The following is a 26,624-nucleotide window of genomic DNA, read 5'->3' as shown; positions in this document are numbered from 1 at the left end:
TTATTTAAAAATAAACCACTGCAACACTGTAGGCTTGAGGCTCGAGGCTTGCACCGGTGGAAACTGTAGGACTATGCTTTGAGAACTGCAGTTGTATGTGTGTTTGCGTATATGTGTATTGTCAAGGCTATGGGATCGATGAACAACTCAGAGCCCAAAGTATAAAGTTCAGAAGGGTTTATTTTATAAATAAATATGCCCAATGTTTAGGGAAGACGGGAAACAAGGTTTGGCGAACTCAAGAGAAATAATGGTGTGTAATTTCAACTTGGACAGTAGTTTGTCAGTCTCTCTCTATTCTTTGCTTCTGCCAGCTGGCTGTCAAAGTCACTCAGTCTCTGGGAATTAAGTGCCCCGGCACTTCCTCCTCATTCTGCTTTACCACTTCCCGGTCTTTCTAACTTCCTCTGCTCTTTTTATTTCTTCCTGCTCGCCTTCCTCCTCCTCTCTCTGCTCCAGCCACCCACTTGCTGCACTGCTCCACAACCTCTCTATCACTAAACCTCCAATATCTAAATCCCACACCACCAGCAAAATGCAGGGACTTTTACACCTTTGCAAGTCTGCACACATGGCACGTAATGTCAGAATTATGTTAAGCTGTTCCATTGTCCCAGCTGAGCGTGGGGGTTGGTTCTCTGCATTTGAATGTGATCTCTCAGCTAACTCTGAGAGGAGAGTTAGTGTAGGAAGTGACTGAAGTGTATGGTACTGAGGGGGGTGTCAAAGTAGTATGGAGGAGGGAGTATTAGCATGGAGGAGGGACTAGTAGCATGGAGGAGGGACTAATGTGATGGATGGATGGGTAGTAGTGTGGAAGAGGGAGTAGTAGTGTGGAGGAGGGAGTATATAGTAACATCAAAGGGTAGAGGCAGGTGGGAAGAGAGTGAGAAGGGGGTGGAATGTAAGAAGGAGAGTGGCAAGAGGGAAGGAGAGGAGAGAGTGGTGTGATGCACATAACAGGCTGTCTGTAAAGCACAATTCCCTTCCCTCCAGATCACTAGTAACTGGTTAGAGTACGAGAAGTTATGAAGTCTCTCAAGGACTCTAGTAAGATATGTCCCAGTGCTTTCAGGTTAACATTGCAGCCTAATTAGTGATTAGCACACTGAGGGAAATGCAATCGCAATATACTAACCTGGGGTTAAGATGTTCTTGGCTAGGGAGCAGGTTCTTAGAGGCAAGAGAGAAAGGGACAGCCCTAGGGTCCATTGATGACTCATTAACCTTGGGGAAGGGATCCCCCTTAATTTTTCTGTGAACTGTATCATGAGAGGTCTGAGCCCGGCAGAGTGAGACCTTTGTGAGAGGTCTGAGTCCGGTGGAGGGGTACCGACGAGAACGGTGTGGTGAAGGGTCTGAGCCCGGCACAGGGGGACCTTTGTGAGTGTTTTGGTTGAAGCATTATTTTGAAAGCCAGAGAAAGGAACGTTAAAGGTGGAAGGCCAGGCGGGCCTCGATACACGGGTGTGAACTGTGTACTGTGTTGAAAGCTGAGCCAGAGTGTGTCATCCTGCCTACAATGATCGCCTTACTTCATGAGGACTAACGTGGGGAGGAGAGCTGGGTCAGACACATTATCATTTGAATACTGACTTTTCCTTTTGCATACATTTTCTCCTTTTTACACTTTATGTTCAGTACAAGTGATAGGGCAGGCATTAGGTTTTTGTTAGCATATGCCATTTTGATTTGACAGACTCCACTAGGACTGTTTTATTTATCGTTTGCTGGTCGAGAGTACTCCCATCTTAGTTATAGTGCAAAATAGGAGTTTCTCCAACCCCAACATTTTCAATAAAGGTTTTACAAATTGTGTCAGTGTCAATACATGTGATACCATGCCTTCCCTACAGAGACCATATCAGTATTTTGAAGGTTTGCTAAATGGAAATAGGCAAGACTTATTACAGTTTATCTTTAAACTAGAACACAAACCACAATGTGCCATGTCTTAGAGTAGCAAGAACAAATGATCAGTGTTCATTGCCACAATATGTTTCCTACCTTTGAAACATTCCTGTTATTGGTTATGGAAGAGCAGGAGGAAAAAAGAAGTGGCGTCAGGGATCAACCCTGTCTAATTCCATGTTCCACTCTCACTACTCTGAGACTACACTGCTGCCCATTCTGACCCTCCCCGACGGTACCTTTTAGAAAAGAGAAATCAAATCATATTTCTGATCACAGGACTAAAGTTCAAATAATCAAGAAATTGTAGAAGGAGGGAATGCATTGGGGTACTTTTTCTAAATGTGATTGATATGGTGTTGTTATGATTGTACCCTGACTTAAAAAAACATCAAAAACACTGTTAAAAAAAAGAAATTGTAGCATGAAGGCCCAAGCCACTGAATCAAACACATTTCTGCCGTCTAAAGACGCAATGGCAAGATCATCCCCTGACTATTCAGTTTCCTGAAGGCTATGCTACACTCTATGTACGTTCACCATGCACTATGACTTAGTATGGACCCAATCTGATCTCTGTGAAATAATATGTAGAGAAGTCTCTGAATTCTTAGTGTCAAAGCTTTGCTCAAAACTTTGGAATCAACATTGAGGGATATTGGCTGATAGGACTTGTAATCTCTGGGGTGTTTCACGGGTTTGGGCAGCACACGGAGAGGTTTTCCTGGAATGATTAGTATTATGTCAGTAGTTTGTTTCTGTTACTACAATAAAACCCTGCTAAGTATACTGATCTATTTGCTTGAAAGATGCTAGAGGGTTTTATACTACAACCAGTTCACACTGATGCCTTTAAAAGACTACTGGGGGTGTCCTACATGACATCGTGAAGTGAGTCTAGGTTTTATTCTACACTTGAATCATTACTATATACACTCAAAATATAGGTGTGCATGGTGATTATCAAACTTCTTGTTATCAGGGCCTCTGTGGCCAATATGTCTTGGGTCAAGGTGGTGGCTATACCTCGTTAGCTCCGATTCTGCAGAGCCAAGTCTCAGTCGAGTTCAGGGAGTTCACTATTTGCTGGGTTGTTCCCTGCTCTAGCGGTTTGGGTCCTAGGGCACTGTTCAGGTCTGATTAGTACCACAACTAAAACCAAGTTAAAACCAATATCCCAAGTAGACTGGAGTCTTTTTCTTCAATACACCTCCAGGGAGTATGTATATCTCCCGCCTCTGGCAAGCTAATTATGCAAAAGCTCAGAGAAATGCCACAAGGCTTTCTCCCAGACTGCAAGAGAAAAACAAAAAAGGTTAGACCAACGTTATTACAATAAATCAATACCCGACATGAGTGTTGCCTGTCTTCCTCCCCTACAATACCCTAGGAAGAGAGGGAGAGGTCAGTGAACCTAAAGTACCCCCAACCTGGCCATTGACCAGAGAACCACTCCACGAAATCAGAAAAAACAGGTGCTGAAAATATCAGGAGTTGTACAGGACCTATCCTGGGCAGAATAAGGGGGAGTCTAACACTCTCCAGAGAACACCAGAGTACAGAGTTTCAGAATCCACGGAAGAGTCCAGGTAGAAAAGAAGCGCTCAATAACTAATAACAGATGAAGGGAAATCCATGAAGTAGTCCAAAATTATACAGGAGCCAATTGAAAGCAGCCAAGTGAAGCCAAAGCAGAATCACTGCCCCAAAGCATACCAAGCCAAGGAAGGAGCTGTCGTCCAAATGCCAGAAAAGCTAATGTTCACAAACCTGAGTATGTGCTGCTCAGTCCGAGCAGCTTCATTGTTTAGGTCCACTCTTAGTTAAGTTTCTCTTTCAGCCCTCCAATCTTCTACCCACATTGCACTATTCTGACCTGCTATAGTTGTGCAGATATGCAAAGTATGGACCCACACTTCTTGAAGCAATAGCAGTGTCAGACAGCCTACCAGAAAACTAGGGGATTTTCTGTCTGGTCAGGATCTCCAACAGATGGGTAGGTGAGTTGCATGAGGAGAATAACAAGCAACTTATTTTACTCTTGCCCCACCTGCCTTCAAATTCTGAAATGCTGGACTATCGCACAATTCTACAGTAGTTCTGTCAGAAAAGTACCATTTTTGAGAAGACTTGTTCAGTTTATTCTTAAGTGCATATGAGTGTATTTCCCTTGACAAATGGCTTTGATTGTGGTTTGTTCCTTGTTTATCTTCGCTACAAGGCTAATGGAGTGTTTTTGGGCTGGGAAACTATTGAAAAGTGTACACATGAAAACTATCGGTTCCAATTTGATTTTTCTTTTCTTTTGTAGGGATCTCTGAGAAGCTATCTGATTCAGCACACAAGAGATTGGGATGGCATGATGTGTATGGCTGTCTCCTTAGCCAGAGGTCTGGCGTTCCTCCATGCTGAGATACAGGAAGATGGTGAGGACTACAGATTGCATGAAGGGAGATGAACCAAGAGCAAAACCAAGAGTGAGAACAAAGTGAACAGTGTGAGGAATATAGCCAGGAAACAGATAGAAGAACCAGGAATCAGAGTAATAGTGCAAGGAACAGAGACAGAATTTGCCTGGGAAATCTGGGCTGGTATCAAGGGTGAAAGAAAAAGATCCAAACTGCAAAGGTGAATCAAAAAAACAGGAATTAGACGAAGGAGTAGAACACTTTCCCTAGCCTAGCCCGCTTAGTGTACTGAGGGGGTCCTTTGGGGGATGGTGCCTTCTTACACTCTGTGCCACTTGCTCTACAAACACCCACAGTCTCACCTGGCCATTCTCTATGTTCCACCCCCAAGATGTTCTCCTCACTCTGTACAACTGTCCCTCCAATCTCGCACTGCACCTTCCTACCTCCACCCATTGATCTTACTTTTCCTCTTACTCCCAGTTTACCACTATCTCCACAAATCCTGTCCCAAACTCATTCCACTATCATTCTTACTACTCCAGCTCCTTATAACTACTTCACCTCCGCTATTACTACTACCTGTGTACCACTACCACCAGCTCCCAAACAAGCACTAGCCTCTTTCTCACCCAGTACTACCACTTCCAATACTGCCACTACCACTCACTATTACCAACAACCAATTCATACTCCTACTACTACTACAATACTCCCACTACTAATGGTTCTAGGTCATTTGGTCGAATCTAAATGGTTGACAGGACAAATGGTCGACACCAAAAGGTCGACAGGTCAAATGGTCGAATTTTTTGTTTTTGTTTTTTCACATTTTATTATATTTTTGGGGGTCCCCCCAACCCTCTTTTTTTTGCTAAAAACCCCTTTTTTCCCTAAACGAAAACCTAAAAAATATATATATAAATAAAAAAAAAATGTGACCATTTGACCTGTCGACCAAATTGTGTCGACCATTTGTCTGTCGACATTTGTCTGTCGACCATTTGACTAGACACCACTACTAATACCACTCCACCCTACTACTGCTATTCTACCTCTACTCCTCACACTCCACTCTCACACTCAATCACTCCGCAGACCACTCTCTCCTCCACTCTCCTCTGCAATCTCAACCACTGGTCTCTTGGACATCTCTTCCACCTCCTGTCCTCACCCAAATAACCCACTCTAAACCATTCACACACACCTTCTTAAATACTCCACCCCTTTCCAGGATTGGTCACTTACCCTGGTGAATCACTTTCCTTCCTTGACAACGTGGTGTGACAGGGGAGGGCTTGGAGAGGGCTCATAAGGGCCTGTAAGCCATGCCCCCTTCCGACATATTTTGGCCATGTTTCTAATCTGGGCCCTGATAAGGTCCAGGGAGGTCTGTTGTTTCAGGCCTTTTTGTAGGCCAAACATTGTCCCAAATATCCCTGGTGGGCTAGTGGGGCTACCAGAGCTTGCTTTAGTTAAATAGATCTCTGGTGGTCTAGTGGTAACTTTTAGCATAGGTTCCAGCAGTCTTCCTGCTGCCGTCTCCGCAGTGTTGTGATCCCGTTGCCTGCATCCCACGGTGATGCTCCGGCCAGTGTTACGGCATTCCCTGCCTCTCCAGGTGTTGCTTCGCCGCCTCCTCAAACAGCCGGCGCAGTGTCGGCTGTGGCATCCTGGTGGGGTCCTGTCGCGGCAGCCTGGCGTAGCTCTTCCTCTCTTCGCTCCTTCCATGGCACCGAAGCCATGACATCTCCAGGTAAGAAGGGGCTGTGAAGGTTTCCTCCCCCCCCACATCCCGACAGGGCAGTTTAAGTATCCCTGTCCCAATAGGTCAAGCAAACTGCCTTCAGACCCTCACTCATAGAAAAGTACAGATTCAATAGTAGTTGTTAATAAGCAGCATCTACTATCCTGACGACTGGCGTTTAGGGGTACCTGGATCAGGGTGGGCCCTGCTATACATAGGTGAGGTACGGCCTTTAGCGCACCGGAGATGGTTACAATAAAACCCCTGATTCTTCTCTGGGAGGTGGCCTGTTCTTTTGGCCATCTGTTACAGGAGGCACTAGTCAAGAGGCTCTGGGAGCAAGAAAAACAGAGGAAAAATAAAGCCTGACCACATAACATTCAGGAATGAGGCAAAGGGAAGAAAGAAGAGAGTCTGCTACAGGGCACCGAAAACAAAATCCATGAAACATGTGCTAGAAGCAGCAAGAAAGCTGTGTGTGTAACAGGAAGAGAAGCCATGAATTAGACTATTTTGGCGTGCTGGAGTAGGGAGTTGGACAAAGGAGTGGCATGTTTACAGCAATCTTTATTTAAATAATAATAAAAAGGCCTATCTTCCCCTATCTCCAAAGGGTTTCCCCTACCCAACTAAAAGGAGAACTTGGGAAGTTCTGCATTTGTAGTGAATACCAGGAAAATTAATGCCTTCTCCTGGTGCCACAGTTCAACAACTGCTATCTCCTTCTGGTCGACTTGACTAGCCTCCATGCTGCTGTTTAGTAACCTTTTTCCTTACTTTCTGATCCAACAATTTTAGATGAAAGAACAAAGAAAATGACTTTCTCCTGGTTCAGTTGTTTCAGCCAGTGTCTAACTTTGGACAATTTCCTGCCAAATGTTTCCTTTGCACTTCTTTCCAGGCTTGTCCTAGTGCTTTTGTACAAGCCAAACACTCCTGTTGTTTCCAACACACAATTCTCTTCTTTCCTTACACGTCTCGTGTGGTGAAAAAAAGGGAACTGTTCCCTTTAGTGTCCTTGACTTCTCCTGACACTCTGACTAAGGAAATTATCCTCCTGGCACTCTCTAGCCCGAATGTCTCTTTGGTGATAGATTGTTGAAGGAGAGCACTACTGATGTGTTCTTCTCTTTCCGTCTTAGTGGTGAAGGAGAGTACTTCCGATATGTTCTTTTCTTTCCTTCTCTTTAACACAACTGAGGCTAGTGTAAAGAATCGCTAGGCGACGTCACTTATTCCGTAGGGAGAACCCACCTAGTGGAATAGAGAATGACTGTCTCCAAATAATCCAGTGTGTTCATCTACTACCATCTACTGCTATACACATCCCTCTGCAGCCCCCCATGTATAATGCTCTACAGTAGACCTCTGTAGGATTAAGAGTTGTCCCTTTTAAACCAGACTGGGACGAGGAAGAAGCAGACCTAACTAAGAAAATCTGTGTGGCCAAGCACTGAAATGAGGAAGAGAAGTGGAGAGGTGAAGAATACCTCTTTAGACCGCCATACACGGTCTAGTTGTCAGAAGCCCCCTATTGGTTATAGGGAATATATAGTAGAAGAACGACTTCTCGAGAAATTAACTCCTCTTTGGGAGGAACATAGTAGCAGAAGCAGAATGCAGAGAGAAAGCAGAAGGAGCTGTAGTAAAGAGAACGCTGGAGAGCGAAGAGGGCAAAGCAAGACGTAATGGACCAGCACACAACCTCTAAGACATGCAGAAGGCCGGCGTAGGAGCCAGAGAGGTGGTCCCAGAAAAGGCTTTGCTGGGTGGTGTTGCCACCACTGTACTGAAGCATGGCAGACCATAACACATAATACTATCCCAGAGCAAAAGGGCTGCCACACCCGAGGCCGGTGGAAGGATGCAGATTTATTTTGGTGCAACTTGGCCCTTGAGGATTGTTGTCGAACTAGGGAAGTGCGGCGGAGCTCCATTGGTCTCGGGGTCAGGGAGCCAAACGGAAGTTCAGCAAGGGACCCAGCAAGACTGGGGAAACAAAAAGGTATTTGCCTGTGGGGTTGGGGGACAAGGGTCTCAAACCTCAGAAGGAGTAAAGGCTGCACGTTGGGGGTGGAGCAGACACCGGAGAAAGGTAGCGATAGCTCTTCCCATCTCCTCCCCAATAAGCCTGTGGCAACCGTGGATAAATCTGATAGCCCTGGGCAGGAGAGTGAACCCAGAGCATCAGAGACACTAAGAAGGTGGTAGATGACCCTGAAACGAAAATACAGGGTAATAACTCAATTCTTTCTCATCACAGTAGCTGGGAGAGGCAGAAAATACCTTTTGAGATAGTGGATGGTGAAAAACTAAGAAAAGGAAAAGGGGAAGAACCATGCCCTTTTAGACTGTGAGAGTCGGAGAATCGCCAGGGGAAGAGACATAGCCATTGGCATTAGAAACAGAAAGAAGGTTCAAGGGAAGAGGTGCAACCCTTGGATTTCTGACTTTTTGTTAAGCATGGGTAAGGTTAAGAGAACCTCTATAACCCTTTAGATTGGAGGTTATACAAAAGGTAAGACGCTCAGGAGGGGGGAATCACCTCCTGAAACTTCTGGAACATTGTTTGTTTATTTGGCACCTTTTTCCTTTGGAACTTTATGTTACAACTTTGAAAAGAGCTGCGATTGGCCAGCTGAGAGACAATTCTCCAATCACTTTATGTTGAGTTTAGCATATGAAGTTCAGGTTAGGATTTTGACACAGGACGGAGAACTTTACTTTTGATATTCTGGCACGGACACTAGTTAGTTTCGTTGAGGCAGGGAAACCCCTCTTATATCAACAGGAAGAGACACTGTTACATGTGGGGTTGGTTCTGTATGGGTTGTACCATTCGAAAAACTCTGGGACCAACCACTAGTTTTGCCTAAGATGTTAAAATGTATAATTTATTCTTATGCACAGGAAACGGTATGCTGGGGAAAAATTCATCAACTTGCCGGTAAGGGCAAGACCAAACAATTAATGATATTTCTGTGGACCGTGGTCCTGTCCTCTTGGACACAGGGTGTGAAGCTGGTCTGGTGCGGGGATGAAAGTGAGGGCAACCAGCACAAATATGCAAAAGTGCGAGAGGGGAATTCAATCTCGCATTTTTAAATCTAGGCAGCTGGCAATCAAAACTGCGAAGATTGAGACATTGGATTTGTCATGTAACTTTATTTTAACAATAATGACTAGAGAGTTCCTTGCAAAAAGGGTGGTTGTCCAAGGGGGTGACTACCAAAGTACCGAATAATCACTAAAGAAATTCACTGTCCCACTTGGTGTGGGATGGGAAAACCAATACTTTTAGGGTTTTCTCTCAATTTTATGCAGTAACCCCTATTGGTCTTGGGGGTATCATAAAATGTTGTGGTGGAGCCACAACAGGTAAGGTCGACCGGTTTCGATGGTTCATAACTGATTAACGACCATCTTCTTCAGGACAAGATCAATCTTCATGTTCTATTGAATAGTGTCTGTCCTCTTACTAGGGCAGCGATAACAGGCTGCAAAGTGGATCCTGGGAGGGGAGACACAAAAAACATAAAAAACATATAATTGCAGAGAGGGTGAATTGGCCTCTAACTGCAATGTTGCAACAATAGTACATCCAGAGTACAGCTAAGGAACCTGTTACAATGCAAGTAAATGCTAACACAAACAAGGTGCTCGCCAATTCAGAGCAAAGAACCAATCTACTGGTGGCTAAAAACATAGACAAATCGACCCCGTGGAGGAAAGAGGGAAAGGTAACAGGATCTGTGCACGTAAGAAAAGGGAAAAAGGGGGGAAGGAGGGGGGGGGACTGATAAGGGGCTGGATGTGCCGGAGGGGACGCTGAAAGAAGCGCGAGGAAATTCGCCTACCTGAGGAAAACCGGGGCGAGCACTGAAGAGCTGCAGCCTGCTCGGTCCCAAGGCTGTGAGTGTGCTGTGCGGCTGCAGCGGTAAAGGCCAACTACATCTGACGGTGCATGGAGGCGTGGCAGATTCCTGCCTGGGTTGTGCCTGTGATAGGCCACTCATCCTCGCAAACACCCGTGACGTGGCTAAAGCCGATTGGCTTACGCGCCCCTCACGCACGAGCAGGCTGCAGCTCTTCAGTGCTCACCCCTTCTTTCAGCGTCCCTCCGGCACATCCAGCCCCTTATCAGTCTCGCCTTCTCCATAGGTACGCCATTGGAGAGAGATCATTTTCGGCTCTCAACTGACCTCCTGGATAGCACAGCTATCCCCTCCAGGTAGGCCCCTTTCCTCGCACCCCATTTTCTCGTTCCCTTTCCTCCCTTTCCCCCCCCCCTCCTCCCCCCCTTTTTCCCTTTTCTTACGTGCACAGATCCTGTTACCTTTCCCTCTTTCCTCCACGGGGTCGATTTGTCTATGTTTTTAGCCACCAGTAGATTGGTTCTTTGCTCTGAATTGGCGAGCACCTTGTTTGTGTTAGCATTTACTTGCATTGTAACAGGTTCCTTAGCTGTACTCTGGATGTACTATTGTTGCAACATTGCAGTTAGAGGCCAATTCACCCTCTCTGCAATTATATGTTTTTTATGTTTTTTGTGTCTCCCCTCCCAGGATCCACTTTGCAGCCTGTTATCGCTGCCCTAGTAAGAGGACAGACACTATTCAATAGAACATGAAGATTGATCTTGTCCTGAAGAAGATGGTCGTTAATCAGTTATGAACCATCGAAACCGGTCGACCTTACCTGTTGTGGCTCCACCACAACATTTTATGATACCCCCAAGACCAATAGGGGTTACTGCATAAAATTGAGAGAAAACCCTAAAAGTATTGGTTTTCCCATCCCACACCAAGTGGGACAGTGAATTTCTTTAGTGATTATTCGGTACTTTGGTAGTCACCCCCTTGGACAACCACCCTTTTTGCAAGGAACTCTCTAGTCATTATTGTTAAAATAAAGTTACATGACAAATCCAATGTCTCAATCTTCGCAGTTTTGATTGCCAGCTGCCTAGATTTAAAAATGCGAGATTGAATTCCCCTCTCGCACTTTTGCATATTTGTGCTGGTTGCCCTCACTTTCATCCCCGCACCAGACCAGCTTCACACCCTGTGTCCAAGAGGACAGGACCACGGTCCACAGAAATATCATTAATTGTTTGGTCTTGCCCTTACCGGCAAGTTGATGAATTTTTCCCCAGCATACCGTTTCCTGTGTATCAGCTATTCCCTACGGTTTGGGAAGGCAGTTGCTAACCTGGCTCTTCGAGCCATAATTTACCCTGTTGTCTTTGTCTGATTTTCGCACAACTGTAATCAGTTGTTGGGTTTGATTTACTCAAATAGTAGAAAGGCTGGACCTTTTCCAGCCCTTCGACACATTTTTAGTCACTTAGCTCCTCTAGACAAACCCACCCCCCTTTTTTCTTCCCTCCCCCTTCCATCACTTCCACACCATGGCAGATGGTCATTACCTAGCTTTTGCGGAAGAACTAGTTGACGACATCCTGGCCAATCCATCCCTGCTTGGGATTGATCTGGCACCTAACACCAACAGTAACACCGATGAATGGAATGAAATAGAAATTCTCAAGAAAAAGATCATCCGCTCTGAACTTCATGGAGCCCTCATGACAGAATACCTGAGGGCCCACGCTGCTCCAAATGGACTCATTATCCGTATAGAACCACGGATTTTCCTAGACAACCTCCAGTTCAGAAAAGATTGGTCCTTCATTGCGAACAAATGCACTCGAGACTGGCTGATTCTAATTATCAATACAGCTAAAACAGTTACAGATAAATTATTAGCAGAGCTCACGATTAAAAGTAACACTCTTAAAACCAAGATTGCAATTGACGTATACACAGCAAAATTAGCTCTTTTGGAAACATCCTTGAAAGAATTTAAAGACACCAATCTCAACAGAAAAATATTGAAGCTCAAAAAAGACTTGCTGAATTTCACTCATGTAAATGTCTACCCGTATGTTGCCGATGAATATTTCACAGATGAGGCACGACAGTCAAGGAGAGATGCAGCACAATTGCGGTTTCAGAACTCACAGAGAAACCAAAACAGGTCATGGTCTAACTCCAGTTCTAACTCCAGCAACAGCTCTGGCGGCTATGGACGTCAAGGGTCAAGAGTCCATTACAACATTCCTGCACCACACAACACCCCTGCGGTACCTTTTTTAGGCCAGCGAGGCAGAGGACCACGCGGACCCAGATGGCGCGCACCACCACAGCCGACGGTTGTAACACGCAGCAGAGGACAGGCAACAACTTTTCCACCTCCCTTATTATGAACAAATCATCGCACCAACTGACCCGACCAGAGGAAGAGATCCTGCAGAAGGGCCTCTCATTCATACCTACAGCTAGATACGACCCCTTTCAAACCCGTATCGAATGCTATCAACTCTTACGGAAAATACATCTGCAACAATTTTTTGAAGATAAATCTAATCCACAAACGGATGTCACTGGTCTTAGACCCACCTCTCAGTTTAGCGTACCATCAAGCGCGTACACGGCCGAATCCATCACATTTGAACAAGCCCTCATGAAGAAACTTTCAGAAATTGAAGACACCATTCCATTCGTTCACAACAACTGCACCAAAATCCAACTCGATGCCCTCTCTGCCCTTGCTAAGAATCAAGCCATAACCATCAAACCGGCAGATAAAGGAGGAGCTATAGTCATTCAGAACACCAACGACTATAATGATATGGTGAATGCCCTGGTCTGCGACACCACCAGTTACAAAATACTTCGCAGTGACCCCACAGCCGCCCTGCAGGCTTTGATAGCCCCTATCATTGAAGAAGCGGAAGCAGAAGGATACGTCAGCTCAAGGGAAGCAGCTTTCCTTACGCCACTGCATCCAAGGATTCCAGCCATGTACGCCCTTCCAAAAATACATAAAACCACTCTGCCCACTCCGGGCCGTCCCATTGTTTCCGGGATTCAGTCTATTCTGGAACCTTTATCTCAATACGTAGACTTTTTCATTAAGGATGAAATTCCAAAAATGCAATCCTATGTAAAAGACTCCACAGCTATGCTCATCCTTCTTGACTCTGTACAATTCAACCCAGAACTCGATTGGCTAGTCACCATTGACATCGAATCTTTGTACACCAAAATCCCACAACAAGAAACTCTAACCATGCTCAAAGATCTCCTCGATTCAGGCATCGACCTCCACGAGGTACCTTCTACCTTCATATCCTCCTTGGCTGAAATAGCTCTCACGAAGAACTACTTTATGTTCAATGACCAATTCTATCAACAGATCTCGGGTACTGCGATGGGTGCGACCTTCGCACCGAGCTTGGCCAATCTCTATGTCAACTCCTTCGAGATCCAGCATATATATGCGCCAAACAATCCTTTTCGTGACAAACTGCTCATCTGGCGACGCTATATAGATGATATTTTTATCATCTTCAGAGGTTCTAATGAGGAGCTCTCGGCTTTCCACGAATGGCTCAATACACGCAATATCCACTTGCATTTCACCATGGAACAAGACAGAAGCCAGACCCATTTTCTGGATCTAGAAATTATGGCCTCACAAGGTGGGCTTATTTCTAAAGTTTACCGAAAAAACACGGATAGGAATTCCCTCCTTGCATACTCGAGCTACCATCCCCAATCTCTCAGAGATAACTTACCGTTTGGCCAATTTCTGAGGTACCGCCGTCTCTGTAGTAGGACGGAAGACTATACTGCTCAGTCTAAGACTCTCAGAAACCAACTCATCGAACGAGGCTATCCGCAGAGGATTGTCCGGAATACATACAGAAGGGCTAGAAGCATCCCACGCGCATGTACCCTTGAACAACATCAAAAGGACCCAGATGTGACAACTATCACGGCTGTACTGAGTTACTCTCCTTTATTTAACAAAATCAAAAAAGAGATCAAATCTCTATGGCCCATTCTCAACACAGGTGTGTCTAACATGCCCACGCCACGATTTGCACTAAAAAGAAGACGCAACTTGAGAGACACTCTCGTCAAAACGGTGCAACCATATACGGACACTGCCCAGAACACACAGGCCACCCTATGGAACCAGACCAACCCTGTGGGCCATAGTCCTTGTGGCCTTTGTTCAATGTGCACTCAGACAGCTCGGAGTACCAGTCTTGACATCGGCTGGACCACTCCTTGGATTCAGAAATTTTTCACCAACTGCAACACCAAAGGAGTAATCTATATGATTACCTGTCCGTGCCACCTGCGCTATATTGGGATGACTGCCCGAGAAGTGAAAAAACGGATGATTGAACACAGATCTTGCATCCGCACTAAGAAACTTACAGCACCTATGGTTCCGCATTTTCTGGCAGAAGGACACACAGCAGAGTCTTTTCAATGGACCATTTTGGAAAAAATAAAACACCCGAAGCGAGGAGGCAACTACCATGCCATACTCTTTACTCAAGAACAGAAGTGGATTTTCCGTTTAAACACTTGCAAACAAGGGTTGAATGAAGCAATGCAGTGGCAAGAACTCGCGGTGCTACAACATTGAACCACGATTTTCCACTAATCACTACTCACCGGCAGATGTATCTGTGTGGTTAATGGGAAAAATATGCAATGTTTGATGCAATTTGTCTTCCCTCTTTCTCTGCTACATGTTATTCTGGTCCATTCATCTATGTCTCCTTTTTCTACCCACCACTCTTGTCTATTTCACTTTACTGGCCTTTTCTTTGATTTATCCACCTGCTTCATTCGGGGATCCTATACACCAGTTCTTTACAGTTCCTTCATTGGTTTTTTATGGCTTTTTTATAGTTTCTTCATTGTCTAATGACTATTTCTTGGCATCACTTCCTTTGTTTCCATTCCTTCCTTGCTGCTAGGCCTTAACCGCTTCAGCACCTTTCCATTGGTCACCCTCCGCACTCTCTACTCATGATCCAGGCACCCTCCTCACAGCCCGCCCCCCTGTGGGCCAACACGTAAGCTCTGTCCCTCCTCCCCCTGCCCGCCCCGTCACGAGCCCGGTCCTGTTGATACATACTTACCGACCATTGTCTGGTTTCGCGCGTGCCCACGTCTTTGCATGGGCCACGCCCACCCGGCTCCTCCCCAGCGTTCCTACTCGGTACATGGCCACTCTTTTCCCAATACGGCAGCAGGCCGCGCGCGCTCACGTCACCTCACGGGCCACGCCTTGCCCGGCTCTCTCCCTGCCTTTTTACTTTTCACTTTTTACTTTTTACTTTTTACTCTTCACATGACCGCCTCCGTCCCAGCCCGTCAGTAGACTTACACCTGCCTTGGCGTGTTTAGATTGGCCGCCCGTGTGCCAGATTCCTGCCCGGGTTGTGCCTGTGATAGGCCACTCATCCTCGCAAACACCCGTGACGTGGCTAAAGCCGATTGGCTTACGCGCCCCTCACGCACGATGCCACGCCTCCATGCACCGTCAGATGTAGTTGGCCTTTACCGCTGCAGCCGCACAGCACACTCACAGCCTTGGGACCGAGCAGGCTGCAGCTCTTCAGTGCTCGCCCCGGTTTTCCTCAGGTAGGCGAATTTCCTCGCGCTTCTTTCAGCGTCCCTCCGGCACATCCAGCCCCTTATCAGTCTCGCCTTCTCCATAGGTACGCCATTGGAGAGAGATCATTTTCGGCTCTCAACTGACCTCCTGGATAGCACAGCTATCCCCTCCAGGTAGGCCCCTTTCCTCGCACCCCATTTTCTCGTTCCCTTTCCTCCCTTTCCCCCCCCCTCCTCCCCCCCTTTTTCCCTTTTCTTACGTGCACAGATCCTGTTACCTTTCCCTCTTTCCTCCACGGGGTCGATTTGTCTATGTTTTTAGCCACCAGTAGATTGGTTCTTTGCTCTGAATTGGCGAGCACCTTGTTTGTGTTAGCATTTACTTGCATTGTAACAGGTTCCTTAGCTGTACTCTGGATGTACTATTGTTGCAACATTGCAGTTAGAGGCCAATTCACCCTCTCTGCAATTATATGTTTTTTATGTTTTTTGTGTCTCCCCTCCCAGGATCCACTTTGCAGCCTGTTATCGCTGCCCTAGTAAGAGGACAGACACTATTCAATAGAACATGAAGATTGATCTTGTCCTGAAGAAGATGGTCGTTAATCAGTTATGAACCATCGAAACCGGTCGACCTTACCTGTTGTGGCTCCACCACAACATTTTATGATACCCCCAAGACCAATAGGGGTTACTGCATAAAATTGAGAGAAAACCCTAAAAGTATTGGTTTTCCCATCCCACACCAAGTGGGACAGTGAATTTCTTTAGTGATTATTCGGTACTTTGGTAGTCACCCCCTTGGACAACCACCCTTTTTGCAAGGAACTCTCTAGTCATTATTGTTAAAATAAAGTTACATGACAAATCCAATGTCTCAATCTTCGCAGTTTTGATTGCCAGCTGCCTAGATTTAAAAATGCGAGATTGAATTCCCCTCTCGCACTTTTGCATATTTGTGCTGGTTGCCCTCACTTTCATCCCCGCACCAGACCAGCTTCACACCCTGTGTCCAAGAGGACAGGACCACGGTCCACAGAAATATCATTAATTGTTTGGTCTTGCCCTTACCGGCAAGTTGATGAATTTTTCCCCAGCATACCGTTTCCTGTGTATCAGCTATTCCCTACGGTTTGGGAAGGCAGTTGCTAACCTGGCTCTTCGAGCCATAATTTACCCTGTTGTCTTTGTCTAATTTATTCTTATACCAGAACACAAACGCAATAGACCAGGATAGAGTACGTTATTGTTCAGCTGATATATATTCTTGAAAGGATGACACAAATATACAAATATGTAAATTTTAACAAAGCAACATTCTCAAAATAAATAAAGTTGAATATGCACATGACAAAATAAAATTAAAAGAAAAAAAAACATTGTAACAATTCAATATTTGACTAATCGAATTTTAACAAACACAGACTGCATTTCAAATATGTGAATTTTGACCATTAACACATCTTTTGTCTGGGAATAGTTTTCCAAATCAAATACTTTTGTCAGCCTCAGGGTGGAAACTACCTCTCGAGGTAGAGTCTGGCTTTTGTCTGGAAACAGTCTTGCAATTCAGGTGCTTTTGAACCTCAAGATAGAGATTACCTCTCGAGGTAGGATCAACAGATGCTAATCCCCAGCCGCACTACACTCCTCGAGTTAATGGAAGTGAGTCCCCTGGAAAATAATCCAAAGAGTGGAGGCTGGTTGGCACTGGTTTCTATCTCTGGCCAACTTGAAATCAGCACAATATTGGGCTGCTCCGCATTCTGCGGCAAGACCCCCACATCCACTGCCACACCTGCATCTAGTGTTTAGACGTTACTGGGTTCCGAGGCCCATAAGCATCCTGCAGCTCCTCTGATTTTTGGCAGTCACTTTGGAACTCTCTGTTTCTTCAATTCCATGTGCTCCTTTTGTACACGTTTTCTTAAAAGGTACACATTATTCATCATGCAGCACAAATGCATCTACTGGCTGCATAGTTCATTCATAGTGCAGGTAGTGGGGTGAGAAATGCAGGTGCTATGCTTTTTTGCAGACACCCAAAGGTCCTTCATCACAAAAATTACATTGTGAACTTCCTAAAAATCTGCGCCATCACTGAACTTGTACGTAGTTTCTGACTCCTACTTCTTTCCCCACAAGGTGGCGACATCCAATTGCAATACCTCCCTCAAGTGGGGGCAGGCAAGGTGTTGGTGGCTAGTATAATCTGCGTTTTCCCGTTTCTCCCGGCTGACGTTCCTCTTAACATTAGGGATAGAGAGGCCTTTTCCCACCCCTATCTTATTTAATAAAAGTCTTTATCAAGAAACATGCCACTACTGTGTCCGAGTCTTACTTCTCATCCCTCACACTAGAAAGATCACTAGTGATGTAAGCTTCACACTTGATACTACTGTCCCATCTCTGGAGACGAGGGAGATTACTTCCAAGGCTTTCTTACTCTTCAATACTTTTATTACAATTGCTGAGAAGAGGGAGATTACTCCCAAGTCTTCTTCCCATTCGGTACATCTGATGCAAGTATGAAGATGACTGAGATTACTCCTGAGGCTTTCTACCTTTTCGATACCTTTATTTATTTATTTATTTTAAACTGTGTTAATTAGTATTTTGCAGTAACATACAGAACTAGTTAACATACAATAGTAAAACTTCTTATCTCACAGTTGTCACAGCAGGTCAACACTTTTCACATTATACATTGGTTGCGTGCACAGTACATCAGATGGTTGGTTACAATCGACTTTAAGCAACACAGAATTTTGCATCCAGACAATGGCCACTATTCCCTTTCCCCAGTGTACTTTATCCATTACACATCTTCCTGAGAGGTGCGGGTCTGTGCAATGAGGTAGTATGGTCCCCAGATAGGACTGGGTCATGCCCGAGGGTGTGTCAGTCTACCGCATTCCACCTCCATTTTGTTGCAATATAATACATCTTCCTGCCACATCTGCACCCTCCGGGTAGGGTTCCATCCCACGCTATTGCCACCTGCCTTTTGTCAGGAGTAGTAGTAGTCCGATTAACTTCCTCATTTTTCCTAGTACTTGTCTAGTGTGACCTAGTAGTGTGGTAATCGGATATGCAACCATTCTTTCACCTACAATGTCACTCAGTGCCTCAAATACTTCCTCCCAGAAGAGCAAAATCCCTGGGCAGCATCCATGCGAAGTGTAGAATGTCTGGCTGTGTGGTGCCACACCTCACACAGCTCTCCGGAGTGTCCGGGAACCACTTGTGTAGCAAGACTGGTGTGTAGTAGAACTGATGCAAGTATTTAAAGTGAACTAACGTATATATTTAGCGTTGAGAGCTACTCCCCTCAATTCCCTACAGCAGTAGTGCCAAGTTTCATCTGAGATCTCGTATCCCAATAATCTTTCCCATTTTCCCCGAGAGGATACTCCCCTCTTTCTCCTAGAGTTCAGACCCATACGATACAAGACAGAATTCTGTCTAGAATAGGGCTGCTTCTGGTTCCCCAGGGAATGCAGGGATGACTCTCTTCAGTGACTCTCTTAGTTTAAAGTATGAGAATATATCTAGGAGTGTTAGATCCCCTCTAGCCTTCAACACCTCCAGTGTCAAGAACTGGCCATCAGGGAAGAGGTCTCGAAAGCATGTAATATGCATGCGTTTCATGCAGCTCACATAACATCTCTCACTGGTTAAGGGGATCCCCGGTATGTAGATAACTGGTCATTCTGGTGAGTATATTATTTCCCCTTTGATTTTCTGTTCCATGTGAGTCCATGCCCTACAGGTCAGCTCCACCATGTAGGTTGCCTTAGAGGCACGGTCAGGTGCTGTCAATATAGTCGACCTCAAAAGAAAGGGGGCCACTAGGGCCCTTTGTAATTTCACATGTCTCCTGTCTATCCTGTCCCCAGACCAGTCTAGAAGGAACCCCGCCTGTGCCGCCTCATAATATATTTCGAGGTCTGGAAGCACCAATCCACCCTCCTCAAGGGGCGGTACTAGTTTCTCCCATGAAACCCTGGCTTGTTTACCTTCCCAGATGACCCGCAATATCATCTATCTTAGAACTCTGAAGTATTCCTTAGGTGGCTCGATGGGCACATTAAGAAACACATATAGAAAACATGGTAGCAGCGTCATTTTGACAAGAGATATTTTTCCGTATAGGTTGAGTGGAAGGTTTATCCATCTGTCCGCCATCACTTTAGCTTGATCCAGTACACGCTTATAGTTATGGGTGTATAACTCCCTTCGGGTCCATGCTATAGTGATCCCCAAGTACCTCATGAACGTTCCATGCCATTGAAAGACCCACTTGTCGACAAAGTGTTCGGTACCTTCCATTAGAGGAAATAGGACCGATTTTGTAGCATTAACTCTTAACCCAGAGAAGGCCCCAAATAGAATCTGATCCGCCATTATATGGCAATGGGGAGAGGGGACACCCCTATCTCGTGCCCCTCATGTCATGAATCATGGACATAGCCCCTTCTGGTCTTCCTGGTCCTGGTCCAGACGGAGAGTGTGCTCCTTGATACTTCCAACATGGCCGTGCCCAGTGCCGTGTTCCGTGCTAGCCTGTATGTCGGACACGGCAGGTTCTATAAATGGGCCACGCCCCCGCGCCTCCGCGCCTCTCACCGCTATCTCTAGGTAGTGTCTCGACGTGTGTGTGCTGCTCGGCGTTACCCTTCCAAGTTCCTGGCCAACTCCCTTATTCTTCCTTCCCTTTTCCCCTGTTTCCAGTATATCTTACCTTTCTTCGATCCTCTTCCTGGACGTCCTGGAACACGCGACTTCCTGGAACTTTGAACGCTTGCGCTGGAGTCAGACTCGACTCGCGCGCACTTATACAAGTCCAGGTCCAGCCGGGAGAAGGAGTCCTCCGCGGAACGCCACAAGAAGAGAACTCAGGTGAGCCGGGGGCAAACCTTTGACAGATTGAGACGCCAAACGATCAACACTGATACCGCTATGGAGAAAGCGGTCCAGGACCTCATGCGCGGCATGCAGGAGCTAACAACCGAGGTACAGAACTTAAAGGCAGAGAACGCAGCCTTGAAACAATTAGTGCTGTCACGTGACTCTGCCAATAAGGAAAGCGTGATACTGGGTGGAGTGGTAGACAAATACGATGGCTCGCCAAAATCCTTATGTGGATTTCTGGATTTCTGCTTGGTGCATTTTACATTCAAGCCCTATTATTTTTCAACTTCCAGGGCCAAGGTGGGCTTCATAATCTCCCATTTTACAGGGAATGCGTTATCTTGGGCCACTCCCCTAGTGAACTCTGGAGACGTCCTCCTGGACGATTATGATGCATTTATTCAGGCGCTCAAGTCTATGTTTGACCGCCCCGAACAAGTGTTCAGCACCCAGGAACGCCTACTTGATTTTCGGCAAGGATCCCAGGATATGCTAACGTTCGTTACCAGATTCAAACAGCTGATAAAGGAGGCTGATTGGGGCCCTGAAGCGAGTTTCACCTTATTTCGCAGGGGTCTAAATGACGATATCAAGGATGAATTAGCCAGAGTGGCTCGCCCCAGTTCGTTTCAGGCTTTGGTAGATCTAGCCTTACAAATAGACTTTCGTATCCAGGAAAGAAGGGCTGAAAAGAAAAAGGCTAAGACTGCCTTTCAACGAACCCCTCCGGAGTCGACTGTGAAATCCGATCCTGTCTCAACCCCTGATAACAACTCCGAACCAATGCAAATAGGCGCCTTTCGTGGGCCAATTACTCCACAAGAAAGGATGAGAAGAATTCACACCGGCCTGTGTATGTATTGTGCCTCAGACAAGCATCTCGTTAGAGAATGTCCTTTAGCCCCTCCACAGCGTTCGGGAAACGCCAGCTCCCGGCCCTAGATGGAGCGAGGTTTCGGGAGAAAGATGTCTGCTCCACATCAATCACATCCTTGAACTCTCCTGGACAGAATAACCTGGTGGTGCTACAGGCCTTTCTATCGCCCTCCAAGCACAAGACCTATCCCATACTGGCCCTTGTGGACTGTGGAGCTATGGGAATTTTCATTGATCAAGACTGGGTTATCAGACATAAAATACCATATGAGTCACGGAACATTAAACAGCCGGTAGAAGCAATTGATGGGAGACCTCTCTCTTCAGGACCCATAACCCTACAGACAAAAGAGGTCCGTCTCTCCATAAACCACCACCAAGAGCAGATTACATTCGACATCATCAAATCATCCCATTACCCAATGGTTCTGGGTATGCCCTGGCTTCAAAGACATAATCCGTACATTAATTGGACAGCAGGGTCATTGTTTCTGGGCTCTGAGCTTTGTATGTCCCACTGTTTATCCCTGGATCTCTCCTTAACACCAGCTATTGAACATTCAGGAGAGCAAAAAACCTCACTCATGGTTTCCAACATTGTACAAGTCCCAGAGGTCTACCAAGGATATACTGATGTCTTTTCGACTGCCATAGTCCAGGCTTTACCCCCTCACAGACCCGAAGATTGTGCCATTGAGACAGATCCCTCGGCAGTAATTCCCTTTGGCAGAATGGTTATCCTTTCAGAACCTGAGAAAAAGGCCCTCCGAGAATACCTGGACATCAATTTGGAAAATGGCACCATAAGACCCTCAAAATCTCCAGCGGGTGCCTCATTGTTCTTCGTTCCTAAGAAGGATTCCAAGGAACTCAGACCCTGCTCGACTACCGTGGTCTAAATCAATGCACCCTCAAAGATCGGTACCCTCTGCCTCTGATTTCAGATATCCTGGAAGCTGTCAGATGCACCGTAATATTCACGAAGTTGGACCTCCGGGGTGCCTATCACTTAATCCGTATCCGGGAAGGGGACGAATGGAAGACCGCCTTTAGAACGCCCTTTGGTCACTTTGAATACCTAGTCATGCCCTTTGGATTAGCTAATGCCCCTACAGTTTTTCAACGTTTCATGGATAGGGTGTTTTCTGACATGCTTTTTCTCTTTGTCATTGTCTATCTAGACGACATTTTGATTTATTCAAAGGATCCCTTGAAACATGAAGCACATGTCATGGCGGTACTACAACGGCTCTGTGAAAACAAGCTCTTGGTCAAACCTGAGAAATGTCTTTTTCACGTGAATTCAGTTCATTACCTTGGATTCATCCTCAGCCCAGAAGGAGTTGGAATAGACCCTTCAAAGGTAAAGGCCATACTGGCCTGGCCTGCTCCTACATCGGTGAAACAGGTTCAGCCTTTCTTGGGACTTGCTAACATTTATCGAAAGTTCATTCCTACCTTTTCTGAGCTCGTCCAACCGATCGTTGCTCTGCTGAAGAAGGATGTTACCTTCATCTGGTCTTCCTCGCAAGAGAAGGCTTTTCAACGCTTGAAGACAAGATTCACGCAAGCCCCCGTCCTGGCTTAGCCTGACTTAGATCGCCCTTTCATAGTGGAAACGGATGCCTCCAACCATGCCATAGGAGCAGTCTTGAAACAGGTGCTTGAGGACAAGATGGACCACCCAGTGGCTTACCTCTCTAGAACCCTAACAACCAGCGAAACCCATTACTCCGGCCTGGAAAAGGAGCTGTTGGCAATCCGCCAAGCCTTCACCGAATGGCGACATCTACTCTTGGGTGCTAGATATCCAGTCCAGGTCTGTACGGATCATCAAAATCTACAAATTCTCCAATCTATGAAGTGCAGGAATAGTCGTCAGGCGCATTGGGCCTACTTCTTCGCCCAGTACCAATTCCAAATCACTCATGTTCCTGGATCACAAAACGTGATTGGCCAACTCCCTTATTCTTCCTTCCCTTTTCCCCTGTTTCCAGTATATCTTACCTTTCTTCGATCCTCTTCCTGGACGTCCTGGAACAGTCAACTTCCTGGAACTTTGAACGCTCACGCTGGAGTCAGACTCGACTCGCGCGCACTTATACAAGTCCCGGTCCGGCCAGGAGAAGGAGTCCTCCGCGGAACGCCACAAGAAGAGAACTCAGGTGAGCCGGGGGGAAACCTTTGACACCTCGCCAATTGTATTACGGCGGTGTGTTGGCCATTCACTCTGAACTTGGCATTAGATTGTACAAAAGCGACACCAGGGAGATAAAGCGTTCCCCCATCCCCATCTTGTGCAAGATTGCAAACACCAAGGGCCACTCTACTGAGTCGAACGATTTTGTCACGTCTAGTAATGCTGCCACTATGGAGTCCTCCTGCTGCACTGCAGATATTAGCCGAACATTCTGTGCAGCCCTTATTAGGGAGAGCGTCCCGGTATAAATCCCAACTAGTCCGCCTTCAAGGCTCTAAGCATCAGCGGCACCAGCCTAGAGGCTAATAACATGGCCAAAATCGTATTATCCAAGTTGATGAGGGATATGGGCCGGTACGAGGAGCAATCATTTGCTTCCTTATCTGGCTTCAACAACACAACCACCACTCTCTCTCTAAGGGAGTCCGGTAGCAGGCCATCCTTCAAACTTTGATGGTATACTTCCAGTGAGTGGGGAGCTAGCTTCCCAGCAAAGCGTTTGTAGAATTCAGTCGTATACCCATTCGGGCCAGGGGCTTTGCCTGACGATAGGGACTTTATTGCCACCAGAACCTCCTCCAGTGTTATGGGGCGGCCTAGCCACTCCCTCTCCTCATCTGTGCACCAGTATAGTGCAACTAGATCCAAATAGTGATCTATTTCCGGTCCTGAAACATGCAACTGAGAGGAATACAATTGTCTATAGAATGCGCAGAAGTCCCCAAATTGATCTTCTCCCAGCTCTTTTTTAATTGCGGCTTTCGCTTGTAACTTACCAGGGCATTGCCCCTCCCCGTACTGCCTCACTGCATTTTCCCCTGACAGGAACTTCGCTTCCCTCTACGCTAGCTCCCTGTACACTTGTAGTTGTACCTTAACCTTGGCTTGCTCCGCCATTGACGGTGTGGGCACCACCTTCTGCGATTGCTGTATTTGAGTCTCTTGTTTCAGAAAGTTGTCTATGGATCTACCTCAGTATCCCCGCTTCCTTCGATATACACTCCCTGCTAATCACACATTTAAAGCACTCCCACAATGTCGTTGGTGATTTCACTGACCCCACGTTTATTAAAAAAAAAGGTATCAATGGTTTTAGAGAGTTCTTCTCTGAAAACTGTCAGTAAACCTTTGCTTTTAACCCTCCAAAGCGGTCTCCCATCCCCCCGTCTGGGTATCTCCATAACTAAAACAGACACCTTGGAGAGGCCACCCATATCAAGAACTAATCTAGACGGGAGGCAGAATTGTAAACTGAGGTTTGAAATGGATATTCTGAATTCTCTGGATGTCTGGACCTCCAAATATCATGCACCTCCCATGCTCAACACATATCCCGTAGCTTACAGGTCACCGTCGGTGTCTACTGATGGGTGCCCCCTGTTCTGTCCCGGTCCACCTCCATGACTGCATTAAAACCCCAGCGCACAGGACCTCCCCCGGTGCTGTCCCTTCTAGTTGACAGTCGATCCACCCCAGTGTCTCTGCTGAGTCTTGATTAGGACCATAATAATTAACCAGGGTATATTTCCGACCTTGAATGAGCTGGCCGTACTTTACTTATTGTTTATTTATTCTTTTATCCCATGTACTGCACTTTCCACCTCCCCCCTTCCCATGCACTTGCGCGATCTGAATGACACCTGGCCTAGTAGGATCGCTGTCTGTCGTCCCTCTGTTCCCCCTCTCTTGCCTCGTTGCGCCTTGAAACACTTGTGTATAGGCGCATTGTAGATGCCATATATCATATCATATCATGCACCAAGTAGCCTCTCCCTTCCTGATCCTTAGTTTGTGAGATCAGGCAGAACCCAACAGTGTTCCCCAATAGTATGTACACTCCCCTGGAGTACGAGGAGTAGGATGGGAAATAATGATGGCATCCCCAGCTCTGCCCAAATTTCGATTCATCCCCGGGGTTAAATGTATCTCCTGGAGAAATGCCATTTCCACCCGGTGGTGCTGCATATATAATAACATCTTGCAGCACTTGGACGGACAGTTCAACGCCCTGACTTTCCACGTCATGCATCTATGGGACTTGGCTGTGACATTCTTGCTTTTGCTGTATCCTTGTGGTCTCGGTGTTCTCCCAGAACATAGTTCGTACTGTGACTGTAGACCATAGACTTTGGAAGAGAGACTCCCCTCGACTCCACTGCGCACCTTGAACTTCAAACACCCCAACATTACCCCCTCGTCCCACTCTAGGAACCCCAACCTGCTGGTTACCCCCTGCCCTCTTATGCCTATGACAACCATGTACTCACACTCGGGGGTCTGCCAGGACCCAGTCATCCAAGCAGCCCTCTTCGATAGTCATTGTCCCAGCTGGTAGTGCATAGTGGCCAACGCCACTGATGATGCTACATGGTGCTTACCCCATTGGAGATCTTCTCTTCACTCATTGTTCCCTTTGCAGCACTGCAACCTGGGAGAAGACTCAAGGAATGAATTTGCCTCCTCAGGAGTTTGAAAGAATTGCACCCGCCCGTCGTGCTCGACTCTCAGTTTGGCGGGGAAGAGCATTGCATATTTCATGCCCCTCTCTAAGTCGTCTCTTAATATCGACAAATGTTCTCCTTGATGTTTGAACTTTATCTGAAAAGTCTGGGAACAGCCGGGTCGATGTGCCACGGTACACTAGGGAGCATTTCTCTCTGGCTTTTCGTAGGGCAAGGTCCCTGTCACGATAGTTCAACAGACGGGCTATATGTGGCCGGGCCGGTGCTCCTGGTATCGGTCCCCTTCCACTGGGTATGCGATGAGCCCTCTCCACAATGAACACCACCTAGGCCTAAGGCTTCTTTCAGTAGATTTTCCACGAGTGACTCCATATTTCGCTGATCCGCCACCTTGGTCACCCCCACAATCATCAGGTTATTCCTCTGGGATCTAGACTCCAAATAATCCTGTTTGTCAATTCTTTGATCATCCGCTTGATTGTGGCCAGGTCCCTCCCAGCGGCACTGGTTTCATCCTCAATTGTGGATACTCGACCCTCCACTTCATCTAAGCATTCTCCATGCTTATCCAGACCTGCATATGATCCTTACAGCTCAGGGTATCAATTTTTCCATCCAACG

The 26,624-nt window shown here is 46.4% G+C and overlaps 1 protein-coding gene and 1 long non-coding RNA gene across 4 annotated transcripts in view; one reads left to right on the top strand and one right to left on the bottom strand.

Annotated features, from left to right (window-relative positions):
• AMHR2 (anti-Mullerian hormone receptor type 2) overlaps window positions 1-26,624 on the top strand; it is a 1,032,826-nt gene that overhangs the window by 722,176 nt on the left and 284,026 nt on the right. The window contains exon 6 of the mRNA XM_069653310.1: window positions 4,223-4,337. Within this exon, the coding sequence (XP_069509411.1) occupies window positions 4,223-4,337 (115 nt within the window). The remainder of the gene's footprint in view (window positions 1-4,222; window positions 4,338-26,624) is intronic.
• The window catches only part of LOC138582214 (uncharacterized), a 145,735-nt gene that overhangs the window by 21,509 nt on the left and 97,602 nt on the right, over window positions 1-26,624 (bottom strand). The gene's annotated exons all lie outside the window — the stretch shown is intronic.

Source organism: Ambystoma mexicanum, chromosome 3q, assembly GCF_040938575.1.
Source record: "Ambystoma mexicanum isolate Mex_15411 chromosome 3q, UKY_AmexF1_1, whole genome shotgun sequence".
Taxonomy (NCBI): Eukaryota; Metazoa; Chordata; class Amphibia; order Caudata; family Ambystomatidae; genus Ambystoma; species Ambystoma mexicanum.
The sequence above is the reverse complement of the archived record's forward strand: the minus strand, read 5'-3'. Positions and strand labels throughout refer to the sequence as shown.